We start from the raw sequence: 22,490 nt of genomic DNA, 5'->3' as shown, positions 1-22,490 counted from the left end.
ATGATAATGCCACGAAGTCTTAACAGCCCCACAGAGAGGGGGTTTTTTACATTTTTTAAACAGCTTCTTTGAGATGTAATTGACATACCAAAAAAGCTGCAGGTGTTTAATGTAAACAATTTGATGAGTTTGGACATATGAATACACCCATGACCATCACCATAATCAAGATAATAAACATATCCATCACCTCCGAAAATTTCCTTGTGTCCCTTTGTGCTTTTGCTTTTTTGTTGTTTTTGGTTTTGTTTTTTGTCTGTTTGTTTGCTTGCTTGCTTTTTGTGATAAGAACACAATATTTGAGATCTACTCTCTTAACAAAATTTTAAGTGCACGATATCATATGGCTAATTATAGACACCATATTGTACAGCAGGTCTCTTTAACTAATTCATCTTTGAGATGCATTTTTTAATCCAGCAGGTTAGAAAATGTTAAATTTTTTTATTATACCAGTGTTAGTAAGAAAAGGGGGAAATTGAAATTCCAAACATGGATTTTGTAAGGCACAGAGAGATTTTTTTTTACCTAAAAGCATAAACATAAAGGATGTTTTAAAAGAAAAACTCCACTAAAGCATGGTGAAACAAGGCATAATTAAGTAACCATCATTAACAGGTAAGTATTGGAAGAAAGGTACCAAACCGTACCTTGAGGTGGTTTAGCAGAGTGCTTGAGGGGGTAGGCCCTGGGGTCAAATCCCTGCATGCATATCCCAACTCTAGTTAAACTCTTGTGCCTCAGTTTCCTCCTCTGTAAAATGGGCTAAAAAATAATTAACGAGAACTAGCCCCATAGGGTAGTCTAGTGATTAAATTAGTTAGTTACTACATATAAAGCACTTAGCCCAGTAATAGACCATGGTAAGCTTTCAATAAATGTTAGCTATTAGGGAATTCCCTGGCGGTCCAGTGGTTAGGACTTGGTGCTTTTACTGCCGAGGCCGTGGGTTCGATCCCTGGTCAGGGAACTAGGATCCCACAAGCCACACAGCGAGGCCAAAAAAAAAAAAAAAGTTAGCTATTAATACTTACTTAAATCTTTAATTTTGTTCCAACTTATGGATGTAGTAATTTGGACTAAACTTTATGCATAGCAATTTTCATATAAAGTTCAAATGAGTTCCTAGCTATAGTGTTAATACAAAATGTACACAGCCACCATCCACTTGCCTGTCATATAAAGGTGGTGATGTTTTTCCAATGTGTTCTAAAATCTGATGTGTTCCGCTTTTAGCCATTCATTTATTTATGTCAGCTCCTAAGTGAAATTAGGCAGTTTTCATCTAGGAAGTCACAACCCTGTAAACTTGCAGAAAACTAAGCCTAAATTACGCAGTTTCCCGAGGGCTGATATTCATGGAACGCTGCTGAACAGTGAGGAACATGCTGCCATCAGAATAAGCCAAGTGTGGTATTTTCTTTTTTCCCATCTTATGCCTGAATCCAGCCCCTCAAAAAACCTGCATGTGGTGGATAGAGACTAATGGGCTGTTCCACTCATTCATTTAAAAGTTGAATCTATCCCCATTTTAGACCTAGCTATTCCTCCAAATCTAGAGGGAAAGAGGGGAAAGGTTCAGTGACCTCATGGTGTAGCGGAGAGATAGACCAGAAATCAATGAACACAACCCAAATGTGATAAGCGTTAGAGACAAGTTATGCAGTGGTCTTATGGGAACACATGGAGGGACTCATAACTCAGCCTGGGGAGGCTTTCTAGAAGGTCTAAATCTTGACCTACCTTTTGAGGGATGAATAGAATTTAGCCAACTAGAGATGCAGGGAAGAACATGCAGTAAAGGGGAATGGTATATGCAGAGGCTCAGCAGTGTTACAGTTTAGAGACTTTTGTATGGGTCATACAGGAGTCTCTCACCCAAGCCTCACTTCTCCAAGCTACGTGTGTTCTACCTCCCCGGCCAAAGCAGAGCTAACCAGAGTTGCTTTCCTGGAAATGGGAGACTGGGATGTTACCTGAGCTTTTCAATTGATTTGGGGTGATATAAGCTCATGGATAGCTGTGGGCAGACAGAAGCAGAGAAAGCTGGTGTACCTAGAAAGAGGAGTGAAATAGACCTGCTAAATGAAGTAGAGATAAAGAAGTGTGGCCCTCAAAAAGAGAGAGCCCAAGTAAGGAACCACCTTCCTGCTCCTAGTACTGGTCCCTCTTAGAATCTCATGACCCTTGGAGTCCATCAAGATCCCAAGATACCCTTGGGATCCTGTCACTAAATTCCCTTTAGGCTTCTGCCTCTTTAAAGCAGATTTCTGTTACTTACAACCAAAGAAATCTAGACTAAGGCAGCCAGTATGAGGTAGTCAGGGAAATTTAAGGAATCCAGTATGGCCAAAGCAAAGGCTATACCAGATGTGGGTATGCCATATTGAGACCTGGGCCAGCAGGCAAGGCCTAACGGCAGAGGGCCTTGAGTGCTGTGCTAAAGTGTGGAAACTTCATCCCACAGGCAACAGGAGCTTTAAGCAGATGAACACTGCAATCAGATTGCTCCCTGAGTGGTATATGAATAGACCGAACGTGGTTGAAGATCAAGGCAGGAGTCCAGTTAGGAGGTTATAGAAGAAATGGTGAGTGTCTGGGCAAAGCAATGACAGAGGGGGTGGAGATCAGGGCTTGAGTTTAAGAGATCTTTAAGGGCAAAACAACAGGACTTGGCTATGAATTGGATAGGGGTGGGGTAGTGAGAAGGAGGGAGTCAAAAGGATTCTTCAACCTATAACTTGGACCAACGGCTTGAAGGAAGCAGGTTTTGGAGGGAAGACGCTGGCTTTAACTTTGAATTTATGGTGAGGGTACAAGGAGGCGTGTCAATGTGCATTGGAATCCAGCTCTGGAAGCCCAGGGGAAATGGGCTAGAATCTCCACATTTTTGGAGATCATTCTCACAGAGACAGCAGATCATTCAAGCCACAGGAGTAGATGATGTCATTTAGGGAAAGCAGACAATAGGGAAAGGGCAGAAAAGGAGGAGGAAGAAGATCGGGAAGAATATCAGCATTTAAAGGATTGAAAGAGGAAAGGGGTCTTCCAAAAAGACTGAAAAGAAGGCAAAGATGCAGGAGGAAAGCAGGAGCCCAGAGAAAACAGAACTTTAAGAAGGAGGAAGTGTGTGGCGAGTGGGGAAATAACAATGATGCTCTTCTGCACCCCTCATGGGACAGAAATCTGACTCCTTTTCTCTTTTTGAGCTCTTTCTTTGTTTACACCTGTCTGTGTACATCCAGTGAGAATGCAGTGATTCAGCACCTCAGGAAAGCTCTCCAGGACCCTCTTCCCACCTGCCCCCTTGAAGCTCCCGGGCCTTGTTGCCAAGCTGGGCTTCACCCTCAGACGACTGCAGATCATCCAGCTCAGCCACCTGGAATGGAACAAGGCCAGGTTATCCACGTATGTTGCTTGAACTGCCAAAGTCTCCCAGCTTTTCTCATGTTCACTTCCAGCCCCACCTCCCTAACATTCAGGCGAGAGTCCACAGGCCAGGGCTGGTCTTAACTGCAGTACCCACTCCCACTGCCCCCAGTTCTGAGTGATGGCTTTCTGCAGACCCATGAGTTTTACTCTTGTCCCCTAGGGATGAGCTCGTTCCCTAAAGGGCCCTTGATCATTCATTCCTTTCATTTGTGCCCAGACTTATGCCAACCCCAGAGTCAGCCCAGGTCAGGATCCAGCTGAGACTCCGCTAAATGTTCCTCAGCTCCCTTCACAGGCTTAAAGCACCCTTTGAGCAGTGAGACTCAGAGCTTAGCTGCAAAGTGGAGCAGAGAAATAGGACCGTAGCTGATAGCGCTGTGGGGTCAACAAGAGTTATTATAAGACGAGAGCTCGTATGTTAATGGCAATGACCCGGGAGAAGAAGAAAAAAATGGATGTTGGAAAAACATGAAGGAAGACCGTTGGTCCCCTTTCCAGCTGTGTTTTCATCTCAGAACAGCCCGATGTCTTTGAAAGCAGTATATCCTATCTTTCCTATTAGCCCCTGACCCTGTGACATCATGCAGGAAGCACTGCCCTTAAAGTTAGATTTGGGATTACTTGCCTGTTCAGCTGACACAACTCTCCAAGACTCTCTGCTCTGATAATAATGTCTGCCATTTTTCAAGGCCCTAGTCTATTCCAAGAACCTGGCATCCATTACCTTGAACCTTGACAAGCTTCTAATTCTACTGAGCCTTCAAGGAAACAGGGGTCAGAGAAGTTAAGTGATTGCTCAAGATCATACAACTCAGGATAGACTAAGACCCAACCTGACTCAAAGCCCGCTGGGGCTCTCACTCCACCCCAGTGCTTCTCCACGTATCATGAGCAGTTGAGAACCCAGACTCTGCAAGCAGTTAATCCTTGATTTAAACTCCAATTTACCACTTATCTGCTGCTGTGTTACCTTGGACAAGGTATTTAATCTCCTTGGGTCTTATTTTCCTCATCCGTAAGACAGGATAATAATAATTCCTACCGTAAGGTCTTGGTAAGCTTTCAATGAAATATTTCATGTAAAAAATGCTTTTCACCGAGCCTAGGTCTGCAGTTACCAGTAGGCACATCTGTTAGTAAGAAGCTAAGCTGACGTGTTGGATTGTAGTGTGCAAGTTTGCTCATGACCCTGAAAGCTCGGAAAGAGAGGCTCTTCTGTGCAAGAGAATGATTTCAAAAACCCATTATCTTTCTAGGCTTAATGACTGAAAGAAATGTATTCCCCTCACCAGGGGTATTTGCTGTTTTTCCAAGGGGCCTGCCAAGTGCAAAGGAATGACTTGCTGACAGTTGAGGGAGGAAGGTGTTGGAGGGTGAGTTGCGGGGGAAAGGAGGAATAAGAAAAGAGAGGGGGAAGGAGGGAGGCCTCTCTAGAAATTTTCATGTCAACCCTGGTCAGCAGCTGCCCAGAAAGCACACATTAAGAAGTGATCTTCTATGAAGCACCTAATTACTAAGGTTCATGTTCTGAGCAAAGATAGAAGTTTCATATCAAGTTCACATCTGTAGATGTATAGATTCTTCAATAGAGCATCTCGTCTTAGAACTAGAAAGGAGCTTACCTAATTCAACCTCATTTCATGGAAGAGGAAACTGAGCTCAGAAAGGTTTTTTGTTTGTTTTTTGTTTGTTTTTACTCCTAAAAGAGCAAATATTTATTGAGCTCCTATGTGCCAGCAGAAAGTCTAAATGAATATTCTAGGTCACACAACTACTAAGTCTTTCTTTTCTTTCTTTTATTTAATTAGAAACATTTTTTCCCAAATCTTCAGATTCAGCTTGTGGTTCACTAGAACCCCCAGACAGATCTCTTTGTCCTGATCACCTTGACACTATAGGAAATTTCATGAACTCCTCACATATCCTCCATTCACAAGTTTCCTTGTCCTCTAAGTTTCATTTCTATAGTACCTGTCCTTATTTTAAGGGTCTGGCACAAAGTTGGGTGCATAATAGGCATTTGATACATAATCAGCTAACTGGCCATTTGATTCCTATTTATGAACATATGTTTTCTATAACATCTTGGCGAATGGGCACAGGGGACAGTGCCTGCAGAATATCATCAGGATCCCAGCTAAGGGGAGTGTACAAGGACGCTGGCAAAGTGGGGAGCCCTGCGCTGTGTGGCCCTTAGGCCTTACTTGTTTAGTCTCCCTCCACCTTCAACACTCTCAAAGTTGGAGCAAAGCCAGCTCTTTCGGAAAAACAGTCTTGTTTACAACATGGGAACCAAGAGAAGTACGGATGTGGCCTCATAGGTTTCTGTTGGGCAATCTGATTTCTTCCCATGTCGGAAGTGACTGGATTTCCCCAGAAGCACCTCCCCACTTACCTTCTATATCTTACTTCTTTCACACTGCTGATTTGAACCTGGCTAAAAGAAAGGCGTGATAATCCTGAGATACTGCAGGGTCATCCACCTTCAACACATACATACACATGCACAGGTGCGCATGCAGCATATACTTAGAGGCTGTGAGTTAACTAGACATTTGGTCAATGTGTCCTCCAGACTGACATTAAAATTCACTGGGAGAAAGTTTTAACTACACTTATCTTTAAGGAAAGGAAATAATGAATGGGAAGAAACTGATTGATTTTATGTGCTATTCGAATTTTTACTGATATCCTATTATGATAGTGCTCTGAGGAGCATGGGAAGCAACAGTACACACACACACACACACACACATTGAAATGTTAGATAACATATATTTTAATTTTTTTAAATAAATATCTGAGATCAAAGGCAAGGGGGGAGGGACTTCCGAGGTGGTCCAGTAGTTAAAATTTTGCCTTCCAATGCAGGGGGTGTGGGTTCAATCCCTGGTTGGGGAGCTAAGATCCCACATGTCTTGAGGCCAAAAAACCAAAACATAAAACAGAAGCAATATTGGAACAAATTCAATAAAGACTTTAAAAATGATCCACATCAAAAAATCTAAAAAAAAAAAAAAAAAGGCAAAGGGGGTTCTCTAAAGGCCAGATATGAAAAGGGAACTTAGAGATGTACAGACTTATCAAGAAGGAGGAGTTGAAGCCACAGGAACCCAGAGGATGCTAGAAATGGTTGTGCATCTCAAGGATGAGAATGATAACACCAGTGGGTCTACAGACCCTGGTACAGCAGGGAACTGGAACTGGATTCCCTGCAAAAAGCCAGGAACCAAAGAAGAGCTGACCCACCCTTGCCTGGGGATAGAAAAACATTTGCCAGCTATGAGACATGACCCCAAAGTGAGCAGCCTGCCCTAGACATGGGGGAAAGAGGGTCACCTGAGGAACAATCCAGACTTACAAGTCCTGAGTAGAAAATGGTGAGGATCCAAATATGCCCTTCGGAATGATGTGGAAACCTAGGACCAAGAAATAACAACAAAAATTACCAAAAATGCTATGAACCCTATGACCCAGTAGGGCCCCAGCAAGGACAGCCATGACACTGCCCCTGTGTAGATTTCTTCATAATCCCAGACACATGCAAGACTCCCATGGGAAAAAAAAGTGCTCTTCAATAGATGAGCTCATAATCGAATATTACAAAGAACTAATAACAACTACAATCAACAGTCAGCCAACATAACAAAAAGGAGAATTCACACCTGAGGAACTAAAGATAAAATAAGACAATCTGGATGAGACTTTAAAATAAGTATGTTTTTTAAATCCAGGGGACTTATTATATCAAAAATGGAGGACTGGAGAAATGTTTTTATATCTACTCCCTCTCAAAAATCCACTACAAATTACACTGAAGGGATTTTTTTTTTAATGAATTTTTTTTGTTTTTTTTTTTAATTAATTTATTAATTTATTTATTTTTGGCTGTGTTGGGTCTTCGTTGCTGTGCGAGGGCTTTCTCTAGTTGTGGCAAGCGGGGGCCACTCTTCATCGTGGTGCATGGGCCTCTCACTGTTGCGGCCTCTCCTGTTGTGGAGCACAGGCTCCAGACACGCAGGCTCAGTAGTTGTGGCACACGGGCCTAGTTGCTCCGTGGCATGTGGGATCTTCCCAGACCAGGGCTCGAACCCGTGTCACCTGCATCGGCAGGCAGACTTTCAACCACTGCACCACCAGGGAAGCCCTGAAGGGATTTTTTTTAAGGCATACTCTCACATGGTACAAGAACAAAGAGAATGTGAAGGAAAATAAAAGATATGAGATTTTTTTAATGGAAGTCAGAAAGTAGAAGTCAAGTTGTAACTGAGTTATCAGACCAAAAGAAAAACACAGAGGCAGTAAGAGAGCTAAAGAAATCTTCACAAAAACCATAATATCCTTAGAAAGATAAGAGGAAATATTACATCCATAAGGCAAGAAAGAAGTGCCATAAAAGGAAACATTAGAGAACAAAAAAAGCCTATTGGAAATTTAAAATATGATAGTGGAAATTTTAAGTTCCAATTAAAAAGCTGAGGAATAAAGTTAAGGGTAATTTCATGGAAAATGAAAAGATTAAGATTAAAAAAAAGGAAAAATTGAAAAAATATTAGAAAATCAACCTTGGGGGTTCAACAGTCAAATAAAAGGAATCCTGGAAAAAAAGAGAATGGGAAATATGAGAGGGAAAATATCAAAGAAATAATACAAGAAAATTTCACAGAACCTGAGTTTCCAGATTAAAAGCATTCACCAGGTGCCCAACAAAATGAATGAGAAAAGAACCCCCAGCAAGGCACATCATCATGCATTCTAATACTGAAAAGATAAAGAGAATATCCTAAAAGTTTCTAAGAGAAAATTCGGTCACATAAAATAGATTAAGAATAGAATAACATCATAAGTGTCAACAGCAACCCTACAAGCTAGAAGAGATTAAGAAAAGCCTGCAAAATGAAATTAAGAAAAGCCTGAAGGAAAATGAATTCTATCCTCGAATTCAACACTCAGCCAGAATACCAATCACATGTGAGAGTAAAATAAAGGCTTTTCTGAAAATTCAGGATCTCTAAAAAGTTATCCACTATGTATCTTTTCTCAGCAAAATCCAGTAGTACAACAAAATAAAGGAGTAAACCAAAATTATGATTGCTCACATTTATATAGCAACTATGGTATAATAGGCATTCTTCTAAATGGTGTGTGTGTGTGTGTGTGGTCATTTAATTTAATCCTCATAGGAATTAGCTGAACATCATCATTATCCACATTTTACAAGGTAGTAGAGGGAGGTTAAATGATCTGCCCTTAGTCACAAAGCATGTAAGCAGCGGTAGTCTGGCTCCAGAGGCCATGCCCTTAAAGAAAGAGGACGATTTAACACCCATTAATGAAAGGAACTTCCTCAACCTGATAAAGGGTCTCCATGAAAAATCTTTAGCTAACATGATGTCTAATAGAGAAAGACTGAATGCTTTACCCTAAGACTAGGAACAGGGCAAACTCTTACAAGTTCTATTCTGCACTGTACTGGAGGACCTAGCCAGTGAAATAAGGCAAGAAAAGTAAATAAAAGGCATAAATAAAAGGAAGAAATGACTCTTTATTCTCAAGTGACATGATGGTGTACACACAAAATCCAAAAGAATCTTTAAAAATAAAACTACTAGAACTAATAAGTGAATTTACCAAGGTCCCAGAATACAAGGTCAATATACATAACTCAATTATATTTCTCTATAATAAGAAAAAACTGGAAATTTTTAAAAAATTAAATACCATTTATAATAGCATTTAAACAACCATAAAATACTTAGAGATAAATCTAACAAAATATGTACAAGATCTATGTACTGAAAACTACAAAACACTGCCAAGACAAACGAGAAAAGACCTAATAATTGGAGAAAGATGTCATGTTCATGGATTGGAAGACTCAATGTTATCATTGAGTCAACTTTTTCCAAATTGATCTATAGATTCAACATAATGCAGATCAAAATCCCAGCAGGACATTTTATAGAAATTAGCAATCAGATTCTAAAATTTATCTGGAAATGTAGTTAAAGCTTTTTAGAAAAAAAGAGCAGGCATAGTAACCTGCCCAGATTGGAACAGGGGTATAAAGGGCTCTAGGCAAGGGGTCTCCAAGAACGAAAATAAAATTATAGATTATCAGATGTTTATTACCTTGATTATCTGATGACTGTGAATGTACTGAGGGAGACATTTGAGAGTGATGTAATGAAAAGTACATGGAAAAATCCTATCATTAATTCTAAGGAAAACAAAACTTGGACAAAAAAAGGAAGTATAAACATTGCACCCAACTGTGAAGTGTTTTTTTATATAGTCATTTTAACTAAAACATTGAATGCTGATTTAACCAAAAAAGTGTGTTATCCATGTCCTGGAAGAAAGGAAGAGGCAGTATTTGTGTTTGCTTGGACAGGAGTAAAAGCAAGAGAGAGTGTGAGAGAGTGTTAAATCTTCATAAGCCAAGGTTGAAAGTCAATAGATGATATCTAAAAGTCAGAAAAAAATCTCAAGAGCTAGCAGAATAAGCATGATATTTAGAAATATGTAGACCTCTATTGAATGAAACAGCTATGCGAGTTGAAATTTGTTGCCTTTGGACTTCCCTGGTGGCGCAGTGGTTAAGAATCTGCCTGCCAATGCAGGGGACACAGGTTCGATCCCTGGTCCAGGAAGATCCCATGTGCTGTGGAGCAACTAAGCCCATCATGCACCATAACTACTGAGCCTGCGCTCTAGAGCCCGCGAGACACAACTACTGAGCCCGCGTGCCACATCTACTGAAGCCCACGCGCCCATGCTCTACAACAACAGAAGCCACTGCAATGAGAAGCCCACGCATCGCAACAAAGAGTAGCTCCCGCTCGCTGCAACTAGAGAAAGCCCGCGAGCAGCAACGAAGACCCAACGCAGCCAAAAATAAATAAATAAATTTATTTTAAAAACAGAAAGAAAGTTGTTGCCTTTGCCTGGGAGAAGTGGGGCAGGAGGGCTGCTTCTGGTTTTCATTATAAGCTTTATAAAGCTATTTCACTTTTTTAAACAATGTAGGTGAAATACTTTGATAAAAAAGAAAAACTAATTTTAGAAAGTTTGCATTAACATATTCTGCTTATTTTTATTTTTTTAATTCTTTAATTCATTTCTACCCTCAGGCTTGGAAGAAGAATCCTGAGTTTAAAAACAGAATACCAGGATAGATAAAAACAGTCGTGGTGAGGGCTCAGCTGTTAGCCACTTGTGGCTTTCTGGGTCACACCCAGAGATCTTTGGCCTCTCCAACCTCTGCATAGAACTAGCAAAGGCTGTACAGGCATACCTCCTCGTTTCACTGTGCTTCACTTTTTTGCTCTTCACAGATACTGCATTTTTCACAAATTGAAGGTTGGTGGCAACCCTTGCCCAGAGCAAGTCTATTGGCACCATTTTTCCAACAACATTTGCTCACTAGTGATCTTTGTTGTTACTGTTGCAAAAAGATTATGACCCACTGAAGGCTGAGATGATGGTTAGCATTTTTTAGCAATAAAGTATTTTTAATTAAGATATGTACATTTTTTAGACATAATGCTATTGCACACTTGATAGACTACAGTATAAACATAACTTTTATATGCACTGGGAAACCAAAAAATAAAAAATTCAGGTGACTCACTTTATTTCTATATTCGCTTTATTGTGGTGGTCTGGAACCAAACTTGTAATATCTCCAAGTTATGCCTGAACTCTTCATTATTTCTTGGTTCATGGTTATCTCTTGGAATATATCTCTGGGAAGACCCTTAGACCAAAGAGGAGACGGTCGATTTATTTCATCTGCATCTATGCGTCTTTTCAGCCACTGGAAGACCCTAATTAAAATGCAAGTTGCTGGGAAAGGAGCAATCTTAAACCCCTATGGAATAAAATACAGATTATCAATTAATATTTTTGCTGGGACCACTAAGAATAGGCCACTTGATAGGGAGGCAAGGGGTGGTGAGGAGGCTGTGGTTGGTAAGAAGGGGAACAGTGTAGGGGGAAATAGTATAATTCAACATTATTACTTGGAGGCTGGAACATTTTAACCAAGCCCACAAAACAAATTTTCAAAATTTAAAATCAGCAAGCGGGCTTCCCTGGTGGTGCAGTGGTTGAGAATCCGCCTGCCAATGCAGGGGACATGGGTTCGAGCCCTGGTCTGGGAGGATCCCACATGCCGCGGAGCAACTGGGCCCGTGAGCCACAACTACTGAGCCTGCGCGTCTGGAGCCTGTGCTCTGCAACAAGAGAGGCCGCGATAGTGAGAGGCCCGCACACTGCAACTTGAGAAAGCCCTCGCACAGAAATGAAGACCCAACACAGCCAAAAATAAATAACTAAATAAATTTATTTATTTTAAAAAATAAAAAAAAATAAAATAAAATCAGCAAGCATTGGGACTTCCCTAGAGGTCCAGTGGTTAAGACTCAGCGCTTCCACTGCAGGAGGTGTGGGTTTCTATCCCTGGTTGGGGAACTAAGATCCTGCATACCTCATGGTGAAGCCAAAATATAAAAAAATAATTTTAAAATAATTTTAAAATCAGCAAACATTGTGCAAAACATACAGTCACATCCCAATCCCTGTTCCCTCTATAATCCTTGATGTTTACCCTATCCCTAACCCCAGTTCCATCCCTGACTCTCTCCCATCTCTGACCACCCCCCACTCCTCTCCTAAGGTGCACCCCATCCCTGATCCCAGCCCCGTCCTGGACATGGAGCTCCTTCCCAAGGTGAACCATCTCCCTAACCTTGACCAGATGTCTAATCCTTACCCTATCTAGTGATCGGAACACCAGTTTCTGATATTTTCATATACTGTGTTACTTCAGTACCAACATCTTGGCATTCTCACAGATCTGAAATCCAAATCATTGAGCTATACCCAGAGAATTACACACTGCATTAAAAAATCTAACTGAACAATGTTGCATTTGTTTGAAGAAAGTTCTGACTACATCCCTGACCTGTTTAAAACACTTCCAAGTTATTTATTGCTGTTTGATTCCCACTTCACAGGTTACTAGTGAGGCCAAGCATCTTTTCAGATGTGTATTAGTCATTTGTATTTTCCCAGGCCCGATACGGATCCTTATTTACTTACTGAAGCCCCTGATGGAGTTGTCTTTAGGGGAGCAGAGGATGAAGGAAGGTGAGCACTGAGTCACACAGTAGAAGAGATGGAGAGGGGATTAAGGGAAGGAGGGAGAGGAAAGGGAGGTTTCCAGGCCCAGTTCCCAGCCTTCCTCCCTGGATTCTTTCTACATTCTTCTGTCTTCTCTCCTGAATCAGATGTATCTCTTAGGGCTTGAGCCCTTAACTCCTTCCTTGCCAACCTACTTGTAGAGTCTCAAGCTGGACAGGCAAAGGTGTCTCCATCCTGGCCCCTGGAAGAGCATCTTAGACAATACTCCAGAGAAGATGGTGACCCTACTGGTGATGTCTTTCGCTGCAGCCACTAACCAGACTAAATAGTAGTGGCCACTACTGTAGCCACTTACCCATCCCTGACATTCACTTCATTTCTAACACCCCTCCCACACCCCCACTTTCATCCCAGTCCTAAGCCCTACTCCATACCTGCTCCCAACCCCAACTCCAACCTCCCTGAATCTCACTCACCCCATCCCAACCTCCCTGAGTCTCACTCACCCAGTCCCCAGACTCAGTCTATTTCTGGATCTCTCCTTATTCCTGACATTCCTGACCAGGGAAGCCCCCATTGAATAGTCTTGGCACCCTTGTTTAAAGTTATATGACCAGGGACTTCTCTGGTGGCACAGTGGTTAAGAATCCGCCTGCCCAGCGCAGGGGACACGGGTTCGATCCCTGGTCCGGGAAGATCCCACATGCCACGGAGGAACTAAGCCTGTGCACCACAACTACTGAGCCTGCACTCTAGAGTCTGTGAGTCACAACTACCGAGCCCATGTGCCACAACTACTGAAACCCGAGCGCCTAGAGCCCATGCTCCACAACGAGTGAAGCCACTGCAGTGAGAAGCCCGCGCACCACAATGAAGAGTAGTCCCTGCTCGCCGCAACTAAAGAAAAGCCCACGCGCAGCAACGAAGACCAAACGCAGCCAAACAAATTTTTAAATAAATAAATAAAGTCATTTGACCATTTATGGTTTATTCTGGGCTCTTTATTCTCCGGTCCTTTTTATCCTTTGGCTCCACCAGCCTAAGTGTGTTGGGCACACTTTTTGCCTCACTGTCACAAAGTGACTGGCTCAGCTCTACACATCATATCCTATAACCGTATTCAAAGGCAAGAACCAAGGATATGTATGTGTGTGTGTGTCTTTTAAATCAGGAATATATCCCAGGAGTCCCCTGGTCCCAGTAGACTTCCTCTTAAGCAACAGTGCACTGAAGCCAGTTTGTGAAAGCAGATTATTACATTATCTAGATTTTGTGAGCTTGTTGCTAAACACCACCACCCTTGAAATCGGCCATGGTAAGAGCATTTATTTACACCACAGAACATTAAGACTTTCTCCCAGGAAAGTGGTTTACCAGCACACTATTGCCTTTGAGTCTTACTAATCAGAACCAAATGATATGGCCACTCCTAGTTTAAGGGAGTCTTAGAAAGTGAGTATCTGTCATTTTCAGCCTCTCTCAAGGGAGGTGGACTTCATTAGCAGGCAAGGAAAGGGAGAGTTGGGGAAGCAACCAATGGTGTTTGACACTAATGCCTCCCAATGGTGGGAAATTTTTGTAATCACTTAAAAGAATATCTTCAAAGAATGTCTGCCAGAAGACAGAGTGCCGTGGTCTCAGTGGTAGGATGGGCCGAGCTCTAGCAGTTGACATGGTAATTACAGTAAGAGGTGGGGGCCAGGGCTTTTGAATCCATAGCTGGGGGCCTAGTAAGGATGTGGCCTCAGCAACTTCCTGTAACCACAATGGGGGGCTGCCTTGACACAAGGCTGTGAGCAGCCAGAGGACATGTGGCTTGGGGCGGATGCTGAAGGGAAGGAAGGAGCCCTGCGTGCGGTCTCAGAGGGTAGTAGAAGTGTTCCCTGAAGAAGAGCCAACAAAGGAAGGCCTGCCGTCCTTGACCAAGAACTCCTTGCTGACCAGGCCATGGATGGCCATGATTCTGAGGAGTCCGTGGCGAAACTTCTGGCCAATGAAGACGTAGATGAGAGGATTGAGGCAGCTGTGGAGGAAGCCCAGGATCTCGGTGGCATCCAGGGCCCGGCCGATGTCATTGCGGCGCTCACAGGTCTCTGCGATCACCCGGACCCTCATGAGGGTGTCTGCAACCAGGACCAGGTGGTAGGGCAGCCAGCAGAGCAGGAAGACGAGCACGACAGCAAAGATGACCCGCATGGCCCGGTGCTTCTGCCCCATGTGGGCCGCAAAGAGCGTGCGCAGGGTGAGTCCGTAGCAGATCAGCATGACCAGCAGGGGCAGGAGGAAGCCAAAGGTCTGGGGCAGGACCCGCATCACCATCCGCCATTTTGTCGTATTGGCACCCATGTCCTCGTAGCAGACTGGGCTGGAATAGGGTGGTTGATAAGCCTCACGGAAGACGAAGATGGGTAGGGCCAGGATCAAGGACAGGACCCAGATGCCTAAACATATGAACTTGACCCAGTGCCGTTTGTGGGTCAGCGTGCGTGTGGCATGGACAATGGCCAGGTAGCGGTCCACGCTGATGCAGGCCAGCAGTAGAATACCACTGTAGAAGTTGACTTCCTTCAGGAGTGAGACCACCTTGCACAGGGGTGTGCCAAAGATCCAGCCCTTTGCCTTGGAGGTGGCCCAGATAGGCAAGGTCAGGGCGAAGAGCAGGTCAGCCATGGCCAGGTTCAGCAGGTAGACATCGGTGACAGAGCGGCCCACCCGGCTGTATAAGATGACCAGCATCACCAGGGAGTTTCCCAGGAGGCTCAGCAGGAAGACCAGGGCATAGATGATGACCACAGCATACTTGTTGAGTGTCTCAGTGTCCATCTTACAGGGACTATAATAATGTTCTTCTGTGGGTGGCGTGCCGGTGAAATTTGCAAACTCATCCTCAAACAACTGCCACAAATCAGTGTAATTAAATAAATCATTCAGGATGATAGTCATGGTTTGATCTGGTTGAAAGATTAGAAGGAAGGGAAGGTGATTTAGTAACTCAGATTCAAGTCACTCTCATCAAGGATGTGATAACGGGACTTCCCTGGTGGTGCAGTGGATAAGAATCCGCCAGCCAATGCAGGGGACACGAGCTTGAGCCCTGGTCCAGGTAGATCCCACATGCTGCAGAGCAACTAAGCCCACACCCCACAGCTACTGAGTCTGCGCTCTAGAGCCCGTATGCCACAACTACTGATCCCACATGCCACAGCTACTGAAGCCCACACATCTAGAGCCTGAGCTCTGCAACAAGAGAAGCCACCGCAATGAGAAGCTTGCACACCACAACAAAGAGTAGCCCCAGCTAGCCACAACTAGAGAAAGCCCGCGCAGCAATGAAGACCCAATGCAGCCAATAAATTAAGTAAGTAAGTAAGTAAGTAATTAAAAAGGACGTGATAATGGTTACTGGGATATCTTCTGCTTCTCTTCTAGTTTGGTAGCTGGAGATCCCTTCTTTCATCTCTATCTCGGTCTGCTTTAGAGATCAGCTTCAACGTGTTGTCAACTTTCCATAACTCCGAGGCTTGAGTGTGGGATAAGACAGACTACAGGGAAAAACCTCTGCTGTTGGTCGGCCCTACAACGGCATCAACTCTACCTATAATACTGCCTCTGCGCTCTCTTTGGCTTTCTCCATCCTCAGCCATGTCTGTGCATTCAGATGGGAGGACCAGCTTGGTCCTATACATTCACGGGAGGGCCAGAATCAGGCAAAATGGAAGGAGGAAAACCTTCCTCAGATGTCTTCATCTGCTCAGACGTCCCTTTCTATGTTATCTCCCCTCCGTGCCGTGCAGCCTGTGAGATCCCAGTTCCCTGACCAGGGATCGAACCCAGACCCCAACAGTGAAAGCGCTGAGTCCTGACCACAGGACTGCCAGGGAATTCCCTCCCTGATTCTTGTTTAACCTTCTTAAAATCTACTGAGGGAAGAAAATGATAGCAATGGATTGCATTAAAGTGTATTTTAAGGGACTTTCCTGGCGGTCCAGTGGTTAAGACTCCATACTTCAATCCCTGGTTGGGGAACTAAGATCCCACATGTCGTGCGGCGCAGCCAAAAAAACAAGTGTATTTTAAGCCTTTTCTCTAAGGGAGCAATAAGTGTTTGGGTCCTCTGTCTAAAGGAAGTGTAAGCATTTCAGAGAAGCCCCCATCTTGGTCCATGAAATCACCCCCTAAACATCCACAGAATCGTTCAACAGTTTTCAAATATCTTTTAAAATTGTGAAACATTTGCTGAAGCAAAATCTTACCAGCAGCCCAATATGTAAAACAGATAAAAACTCATCTACTGGGGAGGGAGGGTGTGCCACTCTCTCCATCCAGACAGCCACTATGGAGGTTCCCACAAAACCCCCAGGGCTCTTCCGAGAACAATCTGAAAACCTATGAAAAGTTACCAAGACTGGAAATAAGGATATCTGGTATCCAGTCCTCACTCTATCCTGATTTTGTCATTAATGAGTTACATGACCTTGAATGGGTCCTTTTACCTCTACAGATTTCCATTTTCTCATCCAAATTGAGGGAGGCAGAGTAAATAACCCCTGAGATGCTTCCAAGCCTGAAGTTCTATGAGTTCATTTCGATTCACACATTTTAATATCCCTGCCAGGACTGCATTTTCACAGAAGACAAAGTCTTAGGGCAAAGCAATAAACATCAGATTGGGGAAAGTCATCCTCTTGCCTGTAAAAGGGAGAGGTATGAAAGGAGGAGATGAGAAGGCTGTGGCCTCCTTGTCACCATGTATAAGGACAGGGTTGAATACACGGTCGCAAGGGAGGAGGCAGGGAGTCAACTGAGCAGAAGTCACAGGTCCCAGAAAAATGGATGCATTTTCTAAAATACAGTCAAACCAAGTCACCCTGCCCCAAAGAAAGGCCTGGCAAACAGAGGTGGCTTCCTACCTGAGTCACTGGCCATGTGTGTCCAACCGTAAGAGCCTGGAATTCAGAGACCAGAGTGACTTAACACTGAGAGAGAACTTGATTAATAAAATGAAATAGGGAAGGCACGTCACAGCCCAGCTCCTCCCTGAGCCCTGCCCATGTCTATATTTGGAGAACAGGTTAAGTCAAGCGATCACAGGGCATCAGAGACTCCCAGGGTCCACACGTCCAAGCAGGGGAACCAGGCATGAAGATGGAGTTCAGGGTCCATTATCTGAATTCTCCACTCTGTAAATGACTAGTTTTACTGTCTTCCTTTTCTTGCATTTACTTCCATTTATTTCCAGGCAAGCTTCCACCTTGCCTGACATGAATAAAGGGCAAAAGACTTGACTTTGCATGGTAGAGACTTCAGAATGAATTCAAAGTAGGAGGGCCTTGTAGGAGTCCTCCACTAGGGGGGACTAGGGGGCAACCCAGTGGGAAGGAGGTAGAAGATTGCACTTGACCTGTGTTTGGACAGCAAGCACACAATTATTACTTAAACTCCAGACTTCTTTGGGAAGCTTTGGTGGAGAAAGCTTGTTGGCCCATGAAATCACACCCTAAACAGTTTTCAAATATCTTTTAAAATTGTGAAACATTTGCTGAAGCAAAATCTTTGTTGGTGGAGCTTTGGAGGGAGAACTAAACCCCCTCCACTGCCAGTCGCTCCTTGGTACAACCACTGCCAACTCACGACTGTTGATTAGAATGGCCCTGAGGCTGGGGGCCACTCCTGGAATCTGGCTGGACCACAGGGAGACCATCGGAGCTGCGGCAGTCGGTGAATGGAGGAGTGGGGGTCATGTCATTCTTCCCACTTTCAGTAATGATGGATGGCATCTCTGGAAACCTGCCTCAGCTGCTCACAGCAGCTAATGTCTGTCCCTTAGCTTTACCTCTGGTACTTTAGTCACTTCTCCATTATAACATGAACCCTATTGTTCTGTAATGATGTGTTTACAAGTCAGCCTGTCCCACTAGACCGTGGGCTGCCAGAGACCCTCTCCAATTTTCTGCCAGGAAACAGAGTAAGTGCTCACTCAATGGTTGTAGAATAAACGACATTAGTCATGTCTCCTTTGATTCATGCATCGTGGATCCCCACCATGATTCAGGGTGTCTATCACTTGAAGCCACACAGTCTATATAAGGTGCGCCTGAAAGCTGCACTTCCATACAGCCAAGCTAGTCTGCCTGCCCTTTCCAAACCATCCTCTACTGTTTAGAGTTGGTGCTAATCTATGCAAGCATAAATCCGGCCCCTACCACCAATGCCGAATTTATCATGGCACTGGTACCTACAATTCTGCCACGGGCAAGCATATTTCTTAAACTAAGTCATGCTCTCCTCCTGGGTTCTCTTATCCTTTATAAGTAATAGCAGGAAGTGTAAGGAGACAATTGCCCTGGGGTTACCCATGCTTTGCTTTTACAGGTGTTGACCAATTGTGATCTGATGCCTAAACTACAAAGAACTTGAAGATGGGGTAGTCCCTCGAGGGAGCAGACATTACTCCTATTAATCATCTAGGGAAAAGGTAGCTCCTGGAGCAGAAGATAGGGAACACAAGAGAAAACAGACTGCCCAAGTTGTGTACTGCCAAAGCCTATACCCACTCAAGTGCAAGCTGAGAGAGTATTTGCCACGAGGGGGCAGCAGTCACTGGACAGGGAAGTCTTTGCAAGGAGGAGACCCATTGAGAAAGACCAGGGAGACAGCAGCCTGATCTAATACCTGGTTTTAAGCTCCTCTTTGTGTATAATTCCCTTCTGCTTTCCCAGGCCCTCACTCAAGTTGGTTCAGCATTCCAGTCTATTTCAACTAATCACTGGGGTCCTAGGGAAGGGTCTGGTACTCCCTCAAACCCGAGGAGTAAAAGGGAAGCAGCCCCTCTGGATGAGCATGGGGGTGGCAATGGTGGTAACTTAGGTCTCCAGTGGGAAGACGATCTGGAGGACAAGAGTTGAAAAGAATCTTTCCCTTCATGGTGGGAAAGAGCATTTCACTGAAAGAGGGGGAAAGGCACATACAGATGTGCTTGGAATAAAATTTTACCCACTTGAAAATGTTCCGGCAAGTTCGCCCACCCAACGTATCTTCCATACGTCACTTTCCACTTATAACGGCTCCCTCTTAAATGGATCTATAATGTTCCTAATGGGAGAGCATTTTTCCATTCTGTGCAGAACATCCAGTGCCACAAAGATTGTTGTGACACGTGCAGCCCAAATGCCAGTCCTCTGACAAAATGCAGGGGCCTGTTCTTGCCATTCTCTTTTAGAAATGGCAGCTTGTATGCAAGACCATGTGAACAGCACAATATAGCTGTAAGGATATCTATTTTGTCCCTTTGTCAGCTTTGATGCCAGCATCAGCATCTCTTCTCATCCCTGCAGAAGAATCCACTTGGACCTGGGGACCAAAGTAGAGGCAAGGGAGGTGGAGGAGAAGGTTCACCCCTCTCCCCGGTGATGGTCCCCGTTGCCATAGTGACAGGTTCTAGGGCAAGTATGTGACCTAAGATGATCCCACTCAGAGCCAAGTTCAGGATGGTTGTTTAATGACTGTGGAAAAGCAAGTATGTAGTCTTGTTGCTGCTGCAAATCATTTTGCTACCATAAATGGCAAACCAGCCCAGAGACAAAAACTAACACTTGGAGGAGGACAGAACAGAGAGAATCACAGAAAAACTGAGCCAGGGCCCTGAACATACCGTACCCAGAGGTCTTCTTCTCTGTGTACTTTTCAGTTACATGAGCCAGTAAATTGTCTTTGTTGTTAAGCCCAGTTCAAATGGAGTTGTCTGGTACACGCAACCAAAACTGTGCCCAACTGAGAGAGTTCTGGAACCCAACAGTGATCTAGGATGAGAGGAGAGGGGAGGGAATGTCAGTGTGTCACTGGGTCCAGGCAGACAGTCAGGTAACGGCAGGACTTGACAGGGGTGTGTCCTGGGTCTACAGACCCCCCAGCCCTGGTTGCCAGCCTCTGGTGGAAGCCAGAGAGGAACCTTGGAGAGTGAGCAGGTGAGACCCCAGCTGAGGACACTCTCTTGAATGAACTCAGAAATCCTCACGAGGGACCGAGAAACCCCTGCTTTGGAGGCAGACAGACCATGATTCAAACATCGGCTTTCCTTTAACAGTTTTTGACCTTGGACTTCTTAACATGCATCAAAATATCCTTACCCATAAAAATGGGGATACTTGGGACTTCCCTGGTGGCACAGTGAATAAGACTCCGCGCTCCCAATGAGGGGGCCCAAGTTCGACCCCTGGTCAGGAAACTAGATCCCACATGCTGCAACTAAGACCCGGTGCAACCAACCAGATAAATAAAAAAAATTTTTTTAATGGGGATACTTGCCTCATGGAGCTATGTGATGATGAAATGGGGTAAGATCACAGGCTCTAGAACCAAATCACCTCGGTGCAAATCCCAGCTCTGTCCCTGGCCAGCTGTGTGCATTGGGAAGCTAGATACCCACTCTGTGCCTCAGTCTTCTCCTCTGTAAAATGAGACTAAAAGCAGGAGCCAGCTCATAGGGTTGGTATGAGGATCGTTGAGTAAATTAAAGTGCTTAGTATAGTATCCAGCAGATAATAAATGTTCCATGACTTGTAACTGTCTATATACGGTCCTGTTGGGTGAATACGTATCAGACTCACTAAACAATGCAAACCCTCTGACCCTGCAATCCCACTTACATGAGGGAAGGAAAAAAGGAAAGAAGTAGGAACAGGGAGGAAGAGGGAGGATAAAGTTTATCTCGGAGTTGTTTATAATAATAAAATTTGGTAATATTTCAATACCCTTCAAAAAACTTTTTTTTACAAATTATAGTAGATCTGTAAAATGGAACACTATGTTTCTATTAAACACAATAATGTATAGCTACTATTAATGCTGTGCAAAGGTATCTATAATAGAAGCAGAATGTACAGGATGATAACATTTTGTAATAAATATATTTATGTATGTGCACAGGCAGAAAATAAGAGAGAGTCGAAATGTCAACAGTGGTTATCTTTGGGTGTTGGGATTACGGATATTTGCTTTCTTGCGTATATCCTTTGATGTGGCCCAATTTCTAAAATGAGCATTAATTTTGCAATCAGGAAAAAAAAAATGTATTCAGCCATTTTCATTCAAAAGTAAATAAATAACACTCTGATGGTCACGTTCCTTCTCCTCCCTCAGATTTGCCTGTCCAGCTAGGCTGGTGATCAGATGTCCAAGACTCTGAGCTTCCTCCTAACTCCTCAACCCTTCAGTCCGCTACAGTCGCCTTCACCTCGGGGCCCAGTACCACCCACCCCGTTCTCTACTATTGTACTTTTCAGACTGAATACACTCATTTCTAGGACTCTTTCTCCCACCAAACCGGGAATAGGCAAGACTCTGACACAGAGCAGTGATTAATAAAGCATCTCTTCCTTTCCTCTTTGCCCCTCTGTAAAGGATTCTATTTTGCAACCGTAGTGCCCAGCAAAGTGTGTGACACATACTTGTAGATGCCAAACAGGGAGTGGGCCTGTGATTGTGCAGTAGTACAGGGCCCCATGCTCGGAAGAGCCCTGCGCTTGGGGTGTAATGCTCTGTGGCCAGATAAAATTATGATTTTATCTTGGAATTTGTGTTTCGTAATTGAGGTCTGATGAGGCAATGGAACACGCACAGGGACTTAGAGCTCAGCTCTAGTGCAGTCCCACCTCTTGTTGCCTCCCTGGGACAAGGGGCTCAGCCTCCCACTCCCCCCACCCCCAAATACCCCGAGCCTCAGGGAGTGCAACATTAGATAGAAAATAAAAAACACTCTGTCCTCCTTTTCTTTGGAGGGGGGCATACCATGTAGCTTGTGGGATCTTAGTTCCCCGACCAGGGATCAAACCCGGACCCCCTGCAGTGGAAGCGTGGAGTCCTAACCACTGGACCACTGAGGAATTCCCCAGTCTGTCCCCTTGAGAGAAAGA

The 22,490-nt window shown here is 44.1% G+C and overlaps 1 protein-coding gene across 3 annotated transcripts in view; it reads right to left on the bottom strand.

Moving 5' to 3' along the window:
• Positions 1–10: 10 nt before the first annotated feature.
• Positions 11–22,490, bottom strand: part of CXCR1 (C-X-C motif chemokine receptor 1) — a 46,740-nt gene continuing 24,260 nt past the window's right edge. The window contains exons 2-3 of one of the 3 annotated variants that reach the window (XM_082396598.1): positions 17,490–20,378; positions 11–15,530 (exon numbers count right to left, since the gene is read on the bottom strand). In XM_082396598.1, coding sequence (XP_082252724.1) covers positions 14,440–15,530; positions 17,490–17,505 — 1,107 coding nt within the window. In that variant the 5' untranslated portion in view covers positions 17,506–20,378 and the 3' untranslated portion in view covers positions 11–14,439. Of the gene's footprint in view, positions 17,269–17,489; positions 20,672–22,490 lie in introns of those variants that run through there. The other 2 variants (XM_082396599.1, XM_082396600.1) reach the window with 2 other exon arrangements.

This window comes from Balaenoptera borealis (assembly GCF_965194805.1).
Source record: "Balaenoptera borealis genome assembly, chromosome: 6".
In the NCBI taxonomy this organism is placed as follows: Eukaryota; Metazoa; Chordata; class Mammalia; order Artiodactyla; family Balaenopteridae; genus Balaenoptera; species Balaenoptera borealis.
Note: the sequence above shows the minus strand (reverse complement) of the source record. Positions and strands in the feature narration are given on the sequence as shown.